Source organism: Corythoichthys intestinalis, chromosome 7, assembly GCF_030265065.1.
Source record: "Corythoichthys intestinalis isolate RoL2023-P3 chromosome 7, ASM3026506v1, whole genome shotgun sequence".
In the NCBI taxonomy this organism is placed as follows: Eukaryota; Metazoa; Chordata; class Actinopteri; order Syngnathiformes; family Syngnathidae; genus Corythoichthys; species Corythoichthys intestinalis.
In genome coordinates this window covers 6,391,221-6,408,886 of record NC_080401.1, presented here as the reverse complement: position 1 = coordinate 6,408,886, position 17,666 = coordinate 6,391,221, and the positions used below count along the sequence as shown (strand labels likewise).

Below are 17,666 nucleotides of genomic sequence, written 5' to 3'. Positions count from 1 at the left end.
CTGGTTAAACTTGAGAGTAGCTGACATGACAGAACATCGCTTCAATGATATCTGGCGCCATCTAGCGTCGTGAATGGACGCGAATATAAGACGACCCTCATTTTTTCAGTGCATAAAAAAACGTCTCATATTCGGGCCAATACGGTAATTATATTTATTATTCAAAATGTTGGTCATTTTTAGCTTAGAATCACTAATTGAGGTCTAATATTAATAAAATAAAATAAAAAAAACTTGTAATGTATTCACTCACATATTTTTAGCTTTTAAACAAATTACGTCACATTGAAAAAAATGGTGTCTGTAAATAAGTCACGGATATCTACCTCATAACTATTGCTTAATTGTATTTTTTTGTTGTTGTTACTAGCTCATTCTAGTCTGGCCCACATTAGGCATGTGCCGACGGTATAATAACCTTAAGCTAAAATATCACGATGGGCTAACCAGTACTAATAATCATTCTGTAGAGCATTAAAAATATATTTTTAGATGATTTCTTTAAACATGCTGCGGTATCAATAACAACTAATACTGAGAAGTCTCTGATGAACACAGACGAAAGCACATTTTCGATGTAAACTTGCTTCATTTTATCATCTTAACTGCCCCACAAACTATTCTTGACTTGATGTCTCAGAAGGCAACGTTTGAAGTAAAACACAGTCAGACTCATTTATGTATCCTGGTCCCCAGTTGTCATGACCACCCCATACCTGACATTATCATGACGTTGAATGTAGATCTTATGAAAGATCCTCTCGGGGGGCTTTAGAAAGTCCTCCTTCATCTCCATGGCAACATTCCTGGGCAGCAGACTCATAAGCAGACGCTCCTGAGAAGTGAAGGGTTATAAATATCATTTAAGTAGTTCACACAAAGTCAACATTGTTTTACATAAAATGTTGAAAGGAGATTTACTAAAAAAATTGTGAACAGCTTCACAAATTGCCCTTTTCTCCAAATATCGCAAACACAATTTACATACTGTATTTAATTATCTAATTACAACATCATATTACATCTGTACTGGGTAATTAAATAGTCACAGAACATTAAGTGTGCGGTCAGGGTCAATTAATTATGGTTAATGTGACTCATTATCAACACTTGGTATCGTTTCTGTACTTTCCTGCGTAAATATCTACATGTCAAGTTTGGTAAACACCGCAACAATAATGATAAAATAGAATGAATAAATAAGCCATTTATTCGAGCAATTTATCAGATTTACTATTCCCTCATTTGTCTTCGGTTGAGTCCTTTTGTGTCCTTACATTCTACTGTTGTGTAAAACTGTTTCTTTTTAATATGTGAAGAACCTCTATAAGATACGAGTACCACTAATTTATCAGAAATAACGTTTGGATCAAAACTCAGGCATACAAAAAAAAAAATATATGGCAGATTTGATCATTATATTGTTCACTCCACTGCCTGTGTGTGTATCGGAATTTTCGGACTATAAGGCGCACCTTACTATAAGCTGCAACCCACTGAATTTGACACGAAAATGGTATTTGTTCATAGATAAGCCACACTGGACTATAAACCACAGCTGTTCTCACTGTATTATGGGATATTTACACCATAAGATATTAACCAGTAACACTTTATTTGACAGCGGCATCATAAGACTGTCATACAACGAAATGAACCACCATGAAGCTTTGAACCAATTGGCTGTAAAGCTTCATTGCTTCAAGAAGCTTCATTAGGCCATCACTGCCCCTTTTGTGGAGACAGTCAACCTCTGCTGCCACCTGCTGTCTACACTATCGTTGTCCAACGTCCCTCCTAGCATGCATTGCAGCACGACAGATGGAAAAAACAATCAAAATGTATGTTCTGTGCTAATTACTTTTTCTGTTACTCTTCCAGCTTTTTTATTAATTGCTACCTCTGGTATTTAGTAAGATTTTATCTGATAGTGGTGTCATAAGACTGCCATTAGACCATAATAGTTACGATATGACACTAGAGCCAGGCGGTATACCAAAAATTTACCGTCACCAAAGTTCTTCACTATAACCGACGTAATTTTGACCATGTCGGTAAATTCGGTAATTCAATAAAACAAGAAAATATAGCCTTTTCATCCCGCTTTGATTCTGTGTTGTTCGGCTATGTTCATTCCCCTTTAAGCAAGCAGTCAGTGTGCTTACCTATGAAGTCACATGGTTATCAGGAACTTAAACAGAAGCTCAGGAGGCAAATGCTAGCAGCTATTGCTATAAGCAAACGTGATGGAGTCGGGCTTAAGGTAGCTACGCCAAACTTTCACCCCCATATTAAGTAGACCTCTGAACGGGCTTTCACCCGCTTTCCTCCCTGGTTCTCACGATTTCAGGAGAGTGTGCTTTCTACTGGTAGCCAGGCCACAGGCTAACGCTAGCGAACCGCTTACATTTAAGACCATTCATGGGTTGGGGCAATCTTATCTCACCGATGCTCTGGTTCCATACCGCCCCAACAGAAAACTCCGCTCTCAGAATGCAGGTCTACTGGTAGTTCCCAGGGTTTCTAAAAGTACTGTCGTACAGTGGCGCCTCCAGAAATTTTTCATAGGGGTGACCAGATGGGGCCACTTAAAATCTTGGGGTGGCCAAAACTAAAAGCCATAATTTCAGGATTTCATTATATTGTTGCAGTAAGAAGGTCAGGGGAAAACTATCAGAAAGACTTAAGGATACGGCTACTGATATACTTTGGTGTATTGTGTAATATTTGATGTTACTAATGATTTAATGTGCATAGTCCATAACTGTCCAGTCAACATTTTGAGTTCCACAACAATTCTGTTTTATTGTGTTATGTATATATTAGGCATAAGGTGTACATTTAACTAGGGCTGTCAATCGATTAAAACTTTTAATCGAGTTAATCACAGCTTAAAATTTAATTAAGCGTAATTAATCGCAATTCCAACCATCTCTAAAATATGCCATATTTTTCTGTAAATTATTGTTGGAATGGAAAGATAAGACGGATATATACATTCTACATACTGTACATAAGTACTATATTTGTTTATTATAACAATAAAGCCACAAGATGGCATTAACTTTATTAACATTCTTTCTGTGAACAGGATCCATGGATAGAAAGACTTGTAATTCTTAAAGGATAAATGTGAGTTTGTATATAGTGACTAAATATTGCCATCTAGTGTATTCGTTGAGCTTTCAGTAAATGATACTGTAGCGACTTAACTCTTCTGCTCAAATGCATGATGGGAAGTGGTGCAACCATGACTGTGTGTGGTGGCTGCAAATGCCATCTCTTCTCTGCGTTGGGTACACTATAGGGTGTGAAGAAAAAGATCAACTCTTGTCATTCTTCCCCACGTCGCGTCCCACAATATTTATAGTTGCTGTGGGAGAGATGACAAACCTTTGCCAATTAAAAGCACGCCCCAATGAAATCTTGTATCTACTCCACTCTGTCTCTTATCTCTGTATATAAGTAAAGCGGCGCCATTGTAGGCTGTTTGCAGCAATGCATGAATGAGTCGTACCGCGAATGCGTTAATTGCGATAAATATTTTCACGTGATTAATTTTTAAAAATTAATTACTGCCCGTTAACGTGATAAATTTGACAGCCCTACATTTAACAAGACAAAATAAATGCATTCATTTGGGATGAAATGCATAACTGATGCTACAACAATCTTACGATATAATGGCAAGCGGGGTGGCCAGTGGGGTGGCCAACCAACTTATAGGGGTGGCCGTGGCCACCCCTGGCCACCCCCTGGTGGCGCCACTGCTGTCATAGCTAGAGCCTTTAGCCACCAAGCCCCTGTTTTATGGAATCAGCTTCCAGCTAATATTAAAGAAGCCGAGACAGTCTGCACATTTAAGATTAGATTAAAAACGTTCCTATTCGACAAAGCTTATGGTCAGGCTACTTGAAGTCGGAGTAGACTCAAGTTTAGTCTAAGCTGCACTAGAAGCTATAAAGCTGGGGGAAGTACAGCCACTGAGTTCTATCTCCTTTTTCTCACTCTACCTACCACTTATCTTACTTTATTTCTATTTTCCAATGTTAATATCTAGTTGTCTAGTCTCTTCATCACTAGTCACCCGGTGTCCCCTTTCCCCCCCTCCCCTCTGGAGAGGGGCTATTTTTCAGCTGCAGCCTCCTGACTGTCCGGACCCCTGGCTGGATGGATGTCCTCGTTGCTACCCCTGTCTCATCTGGCTAGATGGACCTCTTCTTGTTGCTTTACTCCACTGCATCTTTACGGACTGTAACTTCGCCTGCCAATTCCCATTAGCGGTCCTGGGGCTTCCTGTCTATCCGTCCTGGGAGTGGATCTCTCCTGACTGTGGTACTCCCCAAGGTTTCTCATTTTCTCTCAAAGACTCTGGAGTTTTTGGAGTTTTTCCTTGCCGACATGGAGGGTCTAAGGATGGGGGATACCCAGGACTTGAATTTATTTATTCATCTTTGTTGCGTCATTTGCTGTTTCTGATTGTGTATCATATTGCCTCTGCAAAGCCCTTTGAGACAACGTTGTTGTGACCCAGGACTATACAAATAAAATTGAATTGAATTGAACTGAATAGCGGCTAGCGCTGTAAAATGAATGTGATGGAGTCGGATAGCGGCTGTAAACTTGTCAAAATGGCTGAACTTAATGATCGAGCACGGACTGCATCTAGCAATTAGTATGTCACGTTGTTTTGTATCTTTGTGTGTGTGTGATTTCTTTGATATCTTTTATGAGGCTAAAGCATTCAGCATAAATTATAATGCAACAGTGAAGCCTATAATATGACGTTTAATGGCCACAGCTATTTTTCTATATGTGCTTGCTTCATTCTGTGTCGTTACTGCCATGATAAAATCTTAAATGTTTCATTTGCAAAAGAGCAATATAGCTTTAATGTGGGTGTGTGTGGGGCGGTGCGTGTGTGTGTGTGTGTGTGTGTGTGTGTGTGTGTGTGTGTGTGTGTGTGTGTGTGTGTGTGTGTGTGTGTGTGTGCATGTGTGTGTGTGTGTGTGTGCGTGCGTGCGTGTGTGTGTGTGTGTGTTTGTCTGTGTGTTGGGTCCATCTGTGCGTGCATGTATTAAAAAAATGCTCTGGGGGAAAAAACCTGAAACCTTGAAGTAAACACTTGTGTTGAGTAATTATGTCACAGCAGCCATTAACTATAAGTTGTCTGTTTGAAGTGTTTTGTTCAAACTGTAAGTTATTTGCGTTACAATGACATGTTTACACAGTCGAAATACTGATTTTTATAATGTTGCACATTGTTCAAGTCATACAAGCTGTTATAAATGTTCATACTTGATTTCTTATGGTTTACAAGAAATCTTTATATATTTAATGTTTAGACTACATGTACAATTGTTTAAACATGTTAAATTCAAATTTGGTACATATATCAACGAGAAACAGTTAATCGGTATTTCACAGCTCGGATCTTTTACATCTATTCAAAAGTGAGATCATTTCTATTAACCCATTAGATATTAAACCAAATAAATCTACAAATAAACTGCACTGGACTATTAGTCGCTGGACTTAAAATGAGGGGAAAAAGTAGCAGCCTGTAGTCCAAAAATTACAGTAATTCTGAATTTGTGAGTACAGTATTAGAGAAAAATTAACTCAATACTGTTCTAGAATTTCTCACTATAAAAAAAACATACGCAAAAGGAAAAATAACTCATTGATGATCCTCAAAGGGTATCAGGGTTAGTTGATCCTATCCCAGGAGAGCATGGGCAGGAGGCAGGGTCTTGTTGCTAGCTGATCGCAGGGCACAATGGAGACAACCAAATGTCTAGTGGGCAAACCATGCATGTTTTGGGTTGTGGGAAGAACCAGGGGTACCCCGGACAAGCCCAGGAAGGCATGGGGAGAACATGCAAATCCCACTTAGGAAGGCCAGACCCCAAGATCAAGCTATTGACCTAAAAACTGTGAGACAGACGTTCTAACCAGTCATCCACCGTACCGCTAACTGCTTCCTTGGCCTTGATACTACAGTTAAGGGCAGTTTTTTCTGAAGGAGAGTAAACACACAAACTGATTGGAATCTATCAAGAGCAAGCCATCAGCTCAAACTGGGCTGCTGGGCTCTCAAGTAGGTGTCTTGGGTGATTTTCAAATCATCCATCTAACAGACTTTAACCTCTGTTCATCTAAAAGTGAGTAACGAAAACTCACATTAATGAGGGTTCTATTGCATTGTAGTTTGATTAGGCACACGACACACATGTCAACCACTATGCTTGAATGTCAAGACATCCATTACCATGACAACTGAATATACTCATATACTGAAAATACCATCTGATCATGACTGTTTGCATTTGATGGAATTGCATTAAACGAGTAAAATAATGGTCAGGTACTGCACGAATAATTATGTGAATAGAGAAATAAAATAAATAAACCTTCACATACGTGAGAGATTGGAATGCTTTGAATTTTAGCTGTGAATTGAATTGGTCGTATGCTGAGGAAGATTTTCCCATAAGAATACATTATAATTCCATTAATTCGTTCCACAGCCCTAAAACCTACACTAAATCCTTAATAAATGCTGTTGGTACTAAAATTAATAAATTATGAATAAAAATTGGAACAATAGTAATGATAATAATAATACCTGTAATAAAGTAATGAATCTGGTTCTAATGTGGCGGATGTGTTTTGCGTGGTGTACCTGAACGCACCGCGTGGCTGACTTGAAAGAGTGAAAAAGGGACTTTCTACTTTCACTTTGTTGAGCTATGGCGGACAGTAGGCATGTTGTGTTGCACAAGTTCTGAAATGAATGATTAAAGACCTGACGAAGCTGGTGATTTTTTGGCGATGTTATCACAATAATAATTGTCACCTTATTGTCACCATTAGATCGTAGACATTCTACGGCCGTATTGTTGAGCCAGTTCATGGACGCGCACCCCATGCTCATACTTCTCTATCATTTCCATCTTCATTTCAATGATAAGCGTCACCTTTTTCCTTGTTTCACCACCTGCACTAACCATCTCGGAACCTACGTTGATTTCTCTCACAAGAAAATTCGCCGTGCGGCCATCTGCGGCGCTGTCATGTCGTCGTATTTTGAGCATGTTGTCGGATGTAGAAACAAATGGCAAGTCAAATTTGACGTCGAATATCGAAAAGATCCTGTGTCAAAGTGATCATATGTCGAGGTACCACTGTATAGTGGACCCTTATGACGAAAATGTGGACCCCAGCACATCTACTGTACATAATTTGATTAGAGTCGTCAAGTGTCAATATACACGGAAGTGTCCTTTCCATTTCATCCATATGTGAGACCGTCAATCTCTCCCCCCAGTGTTTTATTCCAACACATTGTTGAGGACAGCAAGGTAGCTGATGGCTAAAATGCTCTCGTTTCAAAACAAGTCGATTGACTATTTTGTTCGCCTCCACGAAAACACAGAGAGAAAAAAGGCAACTTTTTTGAGAAACACTACAAAGGTACTGTAAATGAGTAAGCCCTCAAAGCCAGTTACCTTGTTGCTAAACTTGTTGGTAAATCCAAAAAGAGACAATACTACCTGCCTGCAAAGCCATTGTCAGTGAGATGCTTACCCCTGATGTGATTAGACATTTGTAAAGTCACCCTGTCTGACAATTCTGAGCTTTTCAAGCCTAACTTCTATTAAAAACAAATAATAAAAAATGAGAGAGACTAAGAGCTGTTGACGAAGATTCCTGCCAGGATATCGGCTTTGTGTCCATCCATACAGGCCCGAGTTTCACACGGAGTTAGTATAAATATTGAGAAATTATTTTATAATTAAATATACTGTACAGAAAGTAATTTTGGAACATTTTTGGTTTGTGGTGTGCCACAAGATTTTTTCCAATGTAAAACCGTGCCGTGACATTGAAAAGGTTGAAAAACACTGCTCTATTGAATAAACTGACTGACATCCTACTCTTGCCATCTCACGTGCCTGTTTTGGGTTCTCTGCCCACGAACATAACACTCTCTCTCACGCTTGGCATGTCTGAGTGCCTCGGCATTCCGCCAGGTGGCATGCGTGCTCTTCCTTTCGCTTTGTCTCCCTAAGTGTCTTGGCGTCCCACTAGGGGGCATACGAGCATGTTGCATCAACAGAATTTCCCAACTGTCTACCTCAGTGTTTTTCAACCTTTTCTGAATCACGGCAGGTTTTTATATTGGAAAAAACCTCGCGGCACACCACAAACCAAAACCGTTCCAAAATTACTTTCTGTACAGTATATTTAATTATAAAATAACTACTCAATATTTATACTTACTAAGTGTGAAATTTCTGTTTAGATGAACACAAACCCGATATCCTGGCAGGAATCTTCGTTAACAGCTCTGAGTGTTTTTTTTTTTTTTTAAATAGCAGTTAGTCTTGAAAAGCTCAGAACTATCAGACAGAGGGACTTTAGCGATGTCTTTAACCGCATCAGGGCCGAGCATCTCGCTGACAATGGCTTTGCAGGCAGGTAGTATTAACATCTCTGCCACAATGTGGGACTTTTTGGGTTTAGCAACAAATTCAGCAACACGGTAACTGGCTTTGAGGGCGTTTTAATTTACCATTGTAGTTTTTCTCAAAAAAGTTGCCTGTTTCTCTGTGTTTTCACAAAGGCGAACCAAATAGTCCATCGACTTGTTTTGAAGCGACGGTTGTTTTGCTTGGAGATGACGTAGCTGCTCATGTCGCGTTCAAGAACTGCTCAGATATCTATCCATCAGCCACCTTGCTGTCTTCAACAATGTGTTGGAATAAAACACAGGAGGATTGACGGTCGTCACATATGGATAAAATGGAAAGGACACCTTCGTGTATATCGACACTTGACAAGTCTAATCAAATGATGTACAGTACACGTGCTGTGGTCCACATTGTCGCGGACAGCAACGTTGCTGATGGCTTGAAATCCGAGCAGTTCTTTAATGCGACAAGAGCAATACCTCACTCATATGCACCCGACCAAGAACTTTCTACCTTTTTCTTCCTTCCTACTGCAACTCCACCCGACGAGATAAAATGCAATATTGGATAATTTCTCGCGGCACATCTGATGATCTCTCATGGCACACACTACTAGTGTGCCGCGGCACACTCGTTGAAAAACACTAGTCTACCTGCTGTGCGCTCTCGTTGTCTCCGTAGATATAATTTTGTATCGAAGTGCATCTGCATCATTTTTGCTTACAAGTGAACATTAACCATGTGCCCCAGGAAAATGGCGACCAAAGACAGTGGTGAGAAACGAAAAAGCACGCTCGGATTTGAACAAAGCCAGAAATAATAAGAAAACATGAAAAAAGTGTGCGTGTTAGCGAACTTTGTAAAGCGTTTAAGATCGGCTGGCTTGCACTTTCCGTTATGCCGCTAGAAGACTCTTGTCCTCATGGAATGTGCTTGTATATAAATAACATTGTTTTCATACTTTTCTTTATCAGATTACTTGGCTTACAAAATGATGCATGGAATTATTATTTAGGGGGTCATGGGAAGTGTTGCATGCATTAACTGGAATTCAATTATTTCTGATAGAGAAAATGCATTCATGATACCAGCACATTTACGCAAGGGCGTAGGTTTGATCTCAACATTGATAAGGACGATATAACAGCATAAACTGCATGTAAATTTTTGCTGGGGACGGGACATTAATAAGACCAAACAGATTGTTGAACGGAGGTCAGGGCTACATTTCATACAAATATGAACCTAATTAATTAATAGGCTAAAATTGGGGTTGGAACCTTTTTGGCTGAGGGAGCTATGAACACATTTTTTTTTAAGGAATTCCGTGAGAGCCATACAATATGTTTAAAACTAAAAATTCAAGTAATGTATGCATTTTATGTAATTTCAACACTTTTAAAGTACAAGGGTTTGGGTTAGTTTCTAAATTCTTCTTAATCAATGATTAGTATTTCTTACCATTAATGTGACTTTTGGTGAAACATGGTTTTGCTGATGGCTTTGTAGTCTGGTTGATACTTGTTGGGGTTAAGCTTCATGCAGGCGTTGAGAAACTTAGGATGCGTCTCTTTTGATGTTCATGAAGCGCCACGAATCCTGGTTTTCCTCACCACGCACGGAGCACCATCAGTGCACACCGAAACAACTTTATCCATCCATAGAATAATTTCTTTAGGGAACTCAGTGAAGGACTTGAATAAATCCTCCCCTCTTGTTGTCCCTTTCATAGTCAAAACCTTGCAATCAAGCTGAATTGGGATAAATTGCTTACGTCTGTTGACTCATCCAAAGCGAGAGAAAAAACGGTTTTATGTCCTTCACTTGCGCTGATTTGACTTCATGACGGTCTTTATCCGAAAACTCATCAAAAACTCTCCACAAAGGCAAATTCCTCTGTCAGTTCCTGCTGAAAAGTACTTTTCCCCATCTTCTCTAAGGGGTTTCTAAAATTAGTTGACAAACACGGAAAACGAAACTAAAAATGAGGGAAGTTTACTTCACACACATGCGCACATCGGCCGCTATTTTCGACCGCAAAATACAGCGCCCTCACTTGAACAGTGTCTCTGCCTCATCTGCGTTGCCAATGCGATTGATAGATAAACAGAAATATAAATACAAAACAACGACATGTATGTTTGCCACTTTCCCACTAAAATTACTGCAAACCGGCTTTCTAGTCGCCGGTTGAACTATACGGAGTACGTGTCCCATGACCACCCTGGGCTCACGCAGCCAATGGTATGGGACTTGGGGGATCTAACGTAGCACATCTGGGTTGTTATTTCATGATATCCAGTGTAGGGCTGCAGCTATTGATTATTTTAGTAGTCGATTAATCGATGAACTAGTTAGTTTGAATAATCGAGTAATCGGATAAGGAACATAAAAAATACCTGACTTGAGGCTCAAACGGTATGAAAAAAATAAATAATTGTGGATATATGTACAACAAAAGAACAACTGGCTAACTTATAGCAAAAGTCCGCTAGCTTAAATGCTATAAAATGCCATTTTTTTAAATACAATTCTCTTAACAAATAGTTCAAACACATATTCCCACAAAAACGGCTAAATATACCGTTAAACTAAATTACAAATGCATTAAAAAAACATTAGCTCAAACAAAAACTTAGCTTATGTTGGTCTTAACAGGGAGCAGCTACATTCAGCCATGTGAGATGAGGCAAACTAGAGGGCAGTGTATCCACCCAAATCAATAAAACTAAATGCAAACATGTTCACAACAAACCATTGCAAAGCCACTTTAATTAAACGAATACTCGAAGCAAAATTTAATTGGAATATTTTTTTCTAATCAAATACTCGAGTTAATTAAATAATCGTTTCAGCACTAATCTAGTGCGAATTGCGCGAGTGTTGTCGGAGCATTAAAAAAAGTTTTTAAGTCATTACTGCAAAACACCAGCATATGACCAGTGACATAGCCGTTTCGCGCAATGCGCAAAGGAGTATAACAATTTTTAAATTTTTTTTTTATTTTTAAAGATTTGTCTGCGAGCCAGATCCAGCCGTGAAAAGAGCCAGATCTGGCTCGCAACCCATAGGTTCCCGAACCCTGGGCTAAAAGATCGATGCAAAATAAATCTGTATTGACGCATACTAACTTTCATGTGTTTTGGTTGAGGATATACAATGTTCGATTCAAACCTTTATTATCAAAAACTACTAAGGAAACATTTTGAAGTGCAAGTCCCTCTATTAAAAAAATAATAATTTAAAAAACAGGGCGCCATCAAAGAATGGGTCCATTTCTGGGGGACACTGGAGCACCCTTAGACTCAAACTAAAGTATTGTATGATATAAAAGTAATTTGGGAAAAAATGTAATGAAAAAAAATCTGACATACCCAAGGACCGATCTACCTCTGAGGCATATAAGACTACCCCGTAGACTCGAATCAAAGTACTCTCATGAAATTCTGATGTGTGATTTCATTTCAGTATTTTTTTTTTTTAATTCATGTCAGGTCATGTTAATGTCAGTATCCCCCTGAAGTGGACACTCTGAAGCCACCGCGTTGCATTACCGTAATGCACATAATGCAAACAATGATCCAAATGAGGGACAGCTAGCTTGACTTTGTTGTTCCTTGTGGAGGCTGGCCTGACCGCAGTATTTTTGTAGGTTAGCAAGCTCACACAGTTTAATGTTATGCTAACTCTTATGCAGGTTGGACTTTTAGTAGCAAAATTAGTGGTGTTTCCCCCACTTTCGCAATATTGACGCCTTTTTCCATTATTTACAGTGGCTGCTGCTGGCTGAAAAAACTTTAAATATCCCTCCTCTTCGAAGGGAGACGAAGAGGCGACATGTTGCCAACCTGAATCAGTCGGGGCTGTGTGAGTGTGCGTGTGTGTCTTTGTGGCGAGGGGGGAGTAATCTTTTCAATCAAATGTGCGTTTGACGTGGAAAAATGTTTCCAAAAATTCAAGTAAAAGGGGATAAATGTAATTCTGAATATAATGAAAATAATCCACTTATTAATGGTAGGATCTATTCTATCCTTACAATGTATAGGAACACAATCTAAATTACATATATAACTATACTCATTATATAATACAAATAGAATTGCTTAAAAGTTGGTGGGGACAATTTGAGCATCCTGAAAAGTTGGTAGTGTTATGGGCCTACCGTCCCTATACAAACTTACACCTTTGCATTGACGTTACGAGCTTGGTCGTGGAACAGATTGCGCTCGCATCACGAGTCCACTGTAATATGTAAAATGTTTATAGGTAATGTATCAGTGCAGTTTACATTATTATCTAAAATCCTAAAAAAAAAAAATGTTTTTAAACAGAAAACATCACAGATACATAACAATCATAGTGTTAAATGTATTTTATGGATTATTTTCACATCCAAGACACCTATTTGGTAGCACAGCAGCCCAGTTAGAGCTGTTGGCTTGCTGTTGATAGATCCCAATCAGTTTCTGTGTGTTTTATTCCCCTCCAGATAAACTGTGACCTTAACTGATGTACGGAGGCCATGAAAGCAATCTGGTTGTGTAATTACCTGTCAGAAAGGAGCCTGTTACCGCTTGAAAAAAAACACAGCATATCATCAACTCACCTCAAAACCACAGGTTCCATGGCTGCTTGCCTTGTGTTGTATAACATATCGTATGGCATAAAATACACTGATTAATTAATTCTCCACAGTTGATGTTGTTGTTGTTGATGATGCCACACTGCAAAGAGTGCTCTGTGTTAAAGTTGCCTTCTGCTTATTTAAATTGTACATGTACGGTAGGTGTGCAAGGAGGGTGTGGTATTTGCGGCGCGAGCGCATATGCCACGGTAATTGTTCTTTCCTTAAATAGCTGCTGTCATAGTTACAGCCTTCCTGTAGGGAGGTTGTTGGAATGCATTTGCACCTGAAACCCTAAAAAAAAATCTCATCTGATTCTCAGATTCTGTGAATATGAGTGCAAAAGACAAGGTAGAATCATTGGAAGCATGGCATGAAGTGCACTCAGTCTGTTGTCGATGTGTTTGTGTGCACATCTCACCTGTTTTTCGTTCTCGTCCTCCAGTCTCAGCCTCTCCTCAATGCAGTTGCGGGCTTGCAGGAAGACTTTCCTCTGTGTGCGCTCGGTGAGAATCCTCACAAACACCCCCAACATGTTGACACTGCTAAAAAGCACGGCATTGGCCGCCATCTGTTTGAAAACAAGACCAGGCAGGGCAAACAAAATTCAATGGTTGCACATACTATAAGCAGGACACTATCTCTATTGTATATAACAGCAAATCTTTTTTCAGGGTACACTGTACACACTGGTGTACAAGTGCAAATGTCCATGCCTGTGTTTTTGCTTCACATAGTCAGACATCAAGGGCAGCCGATTACAATGTGAAGTGACTTGAAGAACAAGTGGTGTATAGTGAAAGGGCTGGCAGAAAAAGAGCATCATCGATTGAGGATCTAACTCCATCGACCGCACAGGACACTCCATTTGAAGGAGGAACTCTTTGTCTGCCACCTTGTTTAAAAAGGGTCAAAAGTGAAAGAGAAGGCCTGCTGATGCTTATCCTGTATTGGAATACCTTGTGTCTTATGATGTCTGTCAGTACCCAATTCACAGGTTAAAAAAAAAAAAAAAAAATACGTCGTCGTATGTAATTTTGGGGTGCAGAATCCAAACCTAACCATAGGTTTTTCCTGTGAACTCCTTTTTTTTTGTTACAAATCAAGATTGCAATGCAATTTTATTGCAAAGTGGTACTTTTAACCAACTGGTTGTATAGATGCCACTTAAAAAATAGTCTAAAGGGAACTATATGTAGCAAAGTAATAAGTGTTATATCATGTTTAAGACAACAGCAGAGACAGGAGACCAACAATAGAGAGAATGTGGCATGTACTGTACTGAAATTCTGCCAAGGTTCCCCAATATATATGAAAATCAGTCAAGTATGACAAGCTAACGTCATAAAAATAAAAATAAATATGCAAGGGTTAGAATGTTAAATTGTTATTGGGTGAAAATACTTATATGAAGAATCTGAATTTAAAAAAAAAAGATATATATATATACAAACTAGTAGATATGGGGGCGGGTGTATATGTATCAATGTATAGTGAAATTCATCACGTTTTGAGACTTTTCACAATTCAGCTGAATGAGAAAGACACAACATTTTGGTGAATAATGATATAATGATTAAAGAATGCGAAAAATGCCAAATGAGTATACAGAAAGAAACTGATCGCAGGTTTGAAATCAGCAAGCAAAAATTGTATAGAATCAGTTGTGGGACGTGGAGGGGTGTTGTTGATGCAACAGAAAATTACAACAAAAAATGTCCAGTGTTATAATTGGTGTTAATAGCATCAGGGGCGCTAGAAGTCACTCACAGCAGGCAGTGTTGAGGATTCTACAGTGATCCCTCGCTACAAACTTCGCGCCCTCAGTCCATCAGTCTTTTTCAATTTAAAAGAAAAAAAATACAAATGAGCTGTCCCAAGCCGATCGCGTAGTCTCTCTCCCGCCCTACCTCCCTCTCCCTACTCGTTGTTGGTTAGGCAGTCAGTGCACTGGAGTTGCTTATCAAAGTTAACAATGCTTGACGGACGTTCAATCTTTGATCTGGCCACAGAAGCTAACTTCAAAGTACCGCATGCGTCAATCATCATTTAACTTGTTAAACAGTTGATGTCGCAACTCATTGTGTGTAAGCGAGCGGCTTGAGCAGATTTGAGTGGACTCACTCAATGAGGCATTTAATAGATACAAGCATTTTTCTGCTTTATTCTTGAGGTGTGGACAGTAACATGCTTAAACATTTGAAGTGCTTAAAAACCATTGGTGTGCAGTTTCTGCTTTTGCACTCCTCTTTAAAATAAACTGCTGTATTTTAAGCCAAAAGAACTGTTGTGTGATAGAACAATATGTCTGTATGCTGCCATAGCAGATTCATGGCGCATTAAGCCCCTGAACTATTTTTAATTTGTCCGTTTTACCCAGGAAACCCCTCTTTACAGACGTCGAGCAACCGCTTTTGTTTCAACCTAGCCATAAAAGAAGTAATTATATCTATTATTCGAAATGTCTGTCATTTTTAACTTAGAATCATTAATTGATGTTGAATATTTTGTTTAAAAAAAAAAAAACGACTTTAGAAAATTATTCAATCGCATATTTTCAACTTTTGAACAAATTACGTCACAACGAAAAAATGGTGTCTGTAAATAAGTCACGGATATCTACCTCATAACTATCGCTTTATTGTATTTTTTTTATTGTAATTGCATTTTAGATGATAAATAATTGATTCAAACAAAGAAAAAATGAAGGAAAAAAAAAAAAAAACGTTTAAAAGGGTAAATATATGAAAAAGAACATCTCAACCACTCCTTGATGTCTGCGATTTCTGCATCACGACCCTTGTTATATTACCATGTTTCACCCATAAAATCCCCTCAAAATCCAGCTGTGTCATGACACTCTGCGATATATGCTACATGGAGTTTTGGGATCGAAAAGAGGTAAGTACGCAATAATATCTCGTTAAAATCATGGCGTCTTTAACTATGCTCTCGCGTGCTCTCACCTCCGGGTAGGGTTTTACTGTTTGAATATTTTTTAAATGCCCTTCTGTTCAAAAGTTTTGTTTCCCCAGAAAATTGAGATTTTAAGCTTTCCAATGATGTATCACACATGCATATAGGATAATTTTGAAATTTGCCAAATTGGGGGTCTCAAAGCGGAACTTGAAGTCAACTGAGCATTTTCCGCCATATATGAAAAAACAATTATATTTTGGGGGAATAAGTGAAAAAAGATGTGTTATAGATTTATATATCTTTCCAATGTTAAATCTGAAAGAAAAGGCAAGGCAAGGCAAATTTATTTATATAGCACAATTCAACACAAGGCAATTCAAAGTGCTTTACATCATATGAAGATCATAAAAATCACATTTAAATCAATACAACGTAAAAACCAAGACAATCAAAATCAGAAATAAAATTATACATAAAAATCGCATTTAATCACAAATAGAATAAAAATAAATGAATAAAAATAAAACAAAAACTACTACTAATAATAATTGAAATCAGCAATGGAGATAAGCATAAGAGGAATAGAAAGCAAGTAGAGTGAAATATATAGACAGGTATGGATATGCAGTGCTAAACAAAAGCGTTTTTAGCCCTGATTTAAAAGAACTAACAGTTTGAGCATACTTCCGACCTTCAGGTAACTTGTTCCAGAGGTGAGGAGCATAATAACTAAATGCTGCCTCACCCTGCTTGGTTCTTGTTCTTGAAACATGCAGGAGACCGGTTCCAGACAACCTTAGGGGTCTAGAATTGGATAGGAATAGGAATCTAACAAATCAAGCATGTATTTTGGTCCTAGGCCATTAAGTGTTTCATAGACGAGCAGTAGTATTTTATAGTCTATCCTTTGACTCACTGGAAGCCAGTGTAGCGATTTACAAAACTGGTGTAATGTGGTCCAGCTTCCTTGTAATTGTGAGGACTCTGGCTGCAGCATTCTGTACTAGCTGCAGCTTCCTGACTGATTTTTTATCAAGACCCGTAAATATACCGTTGCAATAGTCCAATCTGCTGAAAATGAATGCATGCATAAGTTTTTCCATGTCTTGTTGAGTCAGAAGCCCCTTAATTATGGTTATATTTTTTAGGTGGTAATAAGCAGATTTAGTGACGGACTTTAGATGGCTATCAAATTTTAGGTCTGAGTCAATAAATTACGCCAAGGTTTCTGACTTGATTTGTAGCTGTAAGTGACATTGTGCTAAGTTGCCTGCTTATCTTTGACCTTTCCTTTTTTGGCCCAAAAATGATCACCTCTGTCTTCTCCACATTTAACTGGAGAAAATTCTGGCACATCCATTCATTGATTTGATGAATGCATTTACTCAGGGAGACTAGGGAACAATAATCATCTGGGGACACAGAAATGTACAGTTGTGTGTAATCTGCATAGGCGTGATAGGAGATGTCATACTGTTCCATTATCTGAGCTAAGGGAAGCATATAGATGTTAAATAAGAGTGGTCCAAGAATTGACCCTTGAGGGAGTCCACACGAGAATTTGGTTCGTTCTGACTGATGGTTTCCGATTGACACAAAGAAATCCCTATCATGTAAAGAGGATATGAACAACTGAAGAATAGTGT

At 38.7% G+C, this 17,666-nt stretch overlaps 1 protein-coding gene across 1 annotated transcript in view; it reads right to left on the bottom strand.

Annotated features, from left to right (window-relative positions):
• The window catches only part of adcy1a (adenylate cyclase 1a), a 136,554-nt gene that overhangs the window by 109,614 nt on the left and 9,274 nt on the right, over positions 1-17,666 (bottom strand). The window contains exons 2-3 of the mRNA XM_057840746.1: positions 13,523-13,672; positions 717-835 (exon numbers count right to left, since the gene is read on the bottom strand). Of these exons, the coding sequence (XP_057696729.1) occupies positions 717-835; positions 13,523-13,672 (269 nt within the window). The remainder of the gene's footprint in view (positions 1-716; positions 836-13,522; positions 13,673-17,666) is intronic.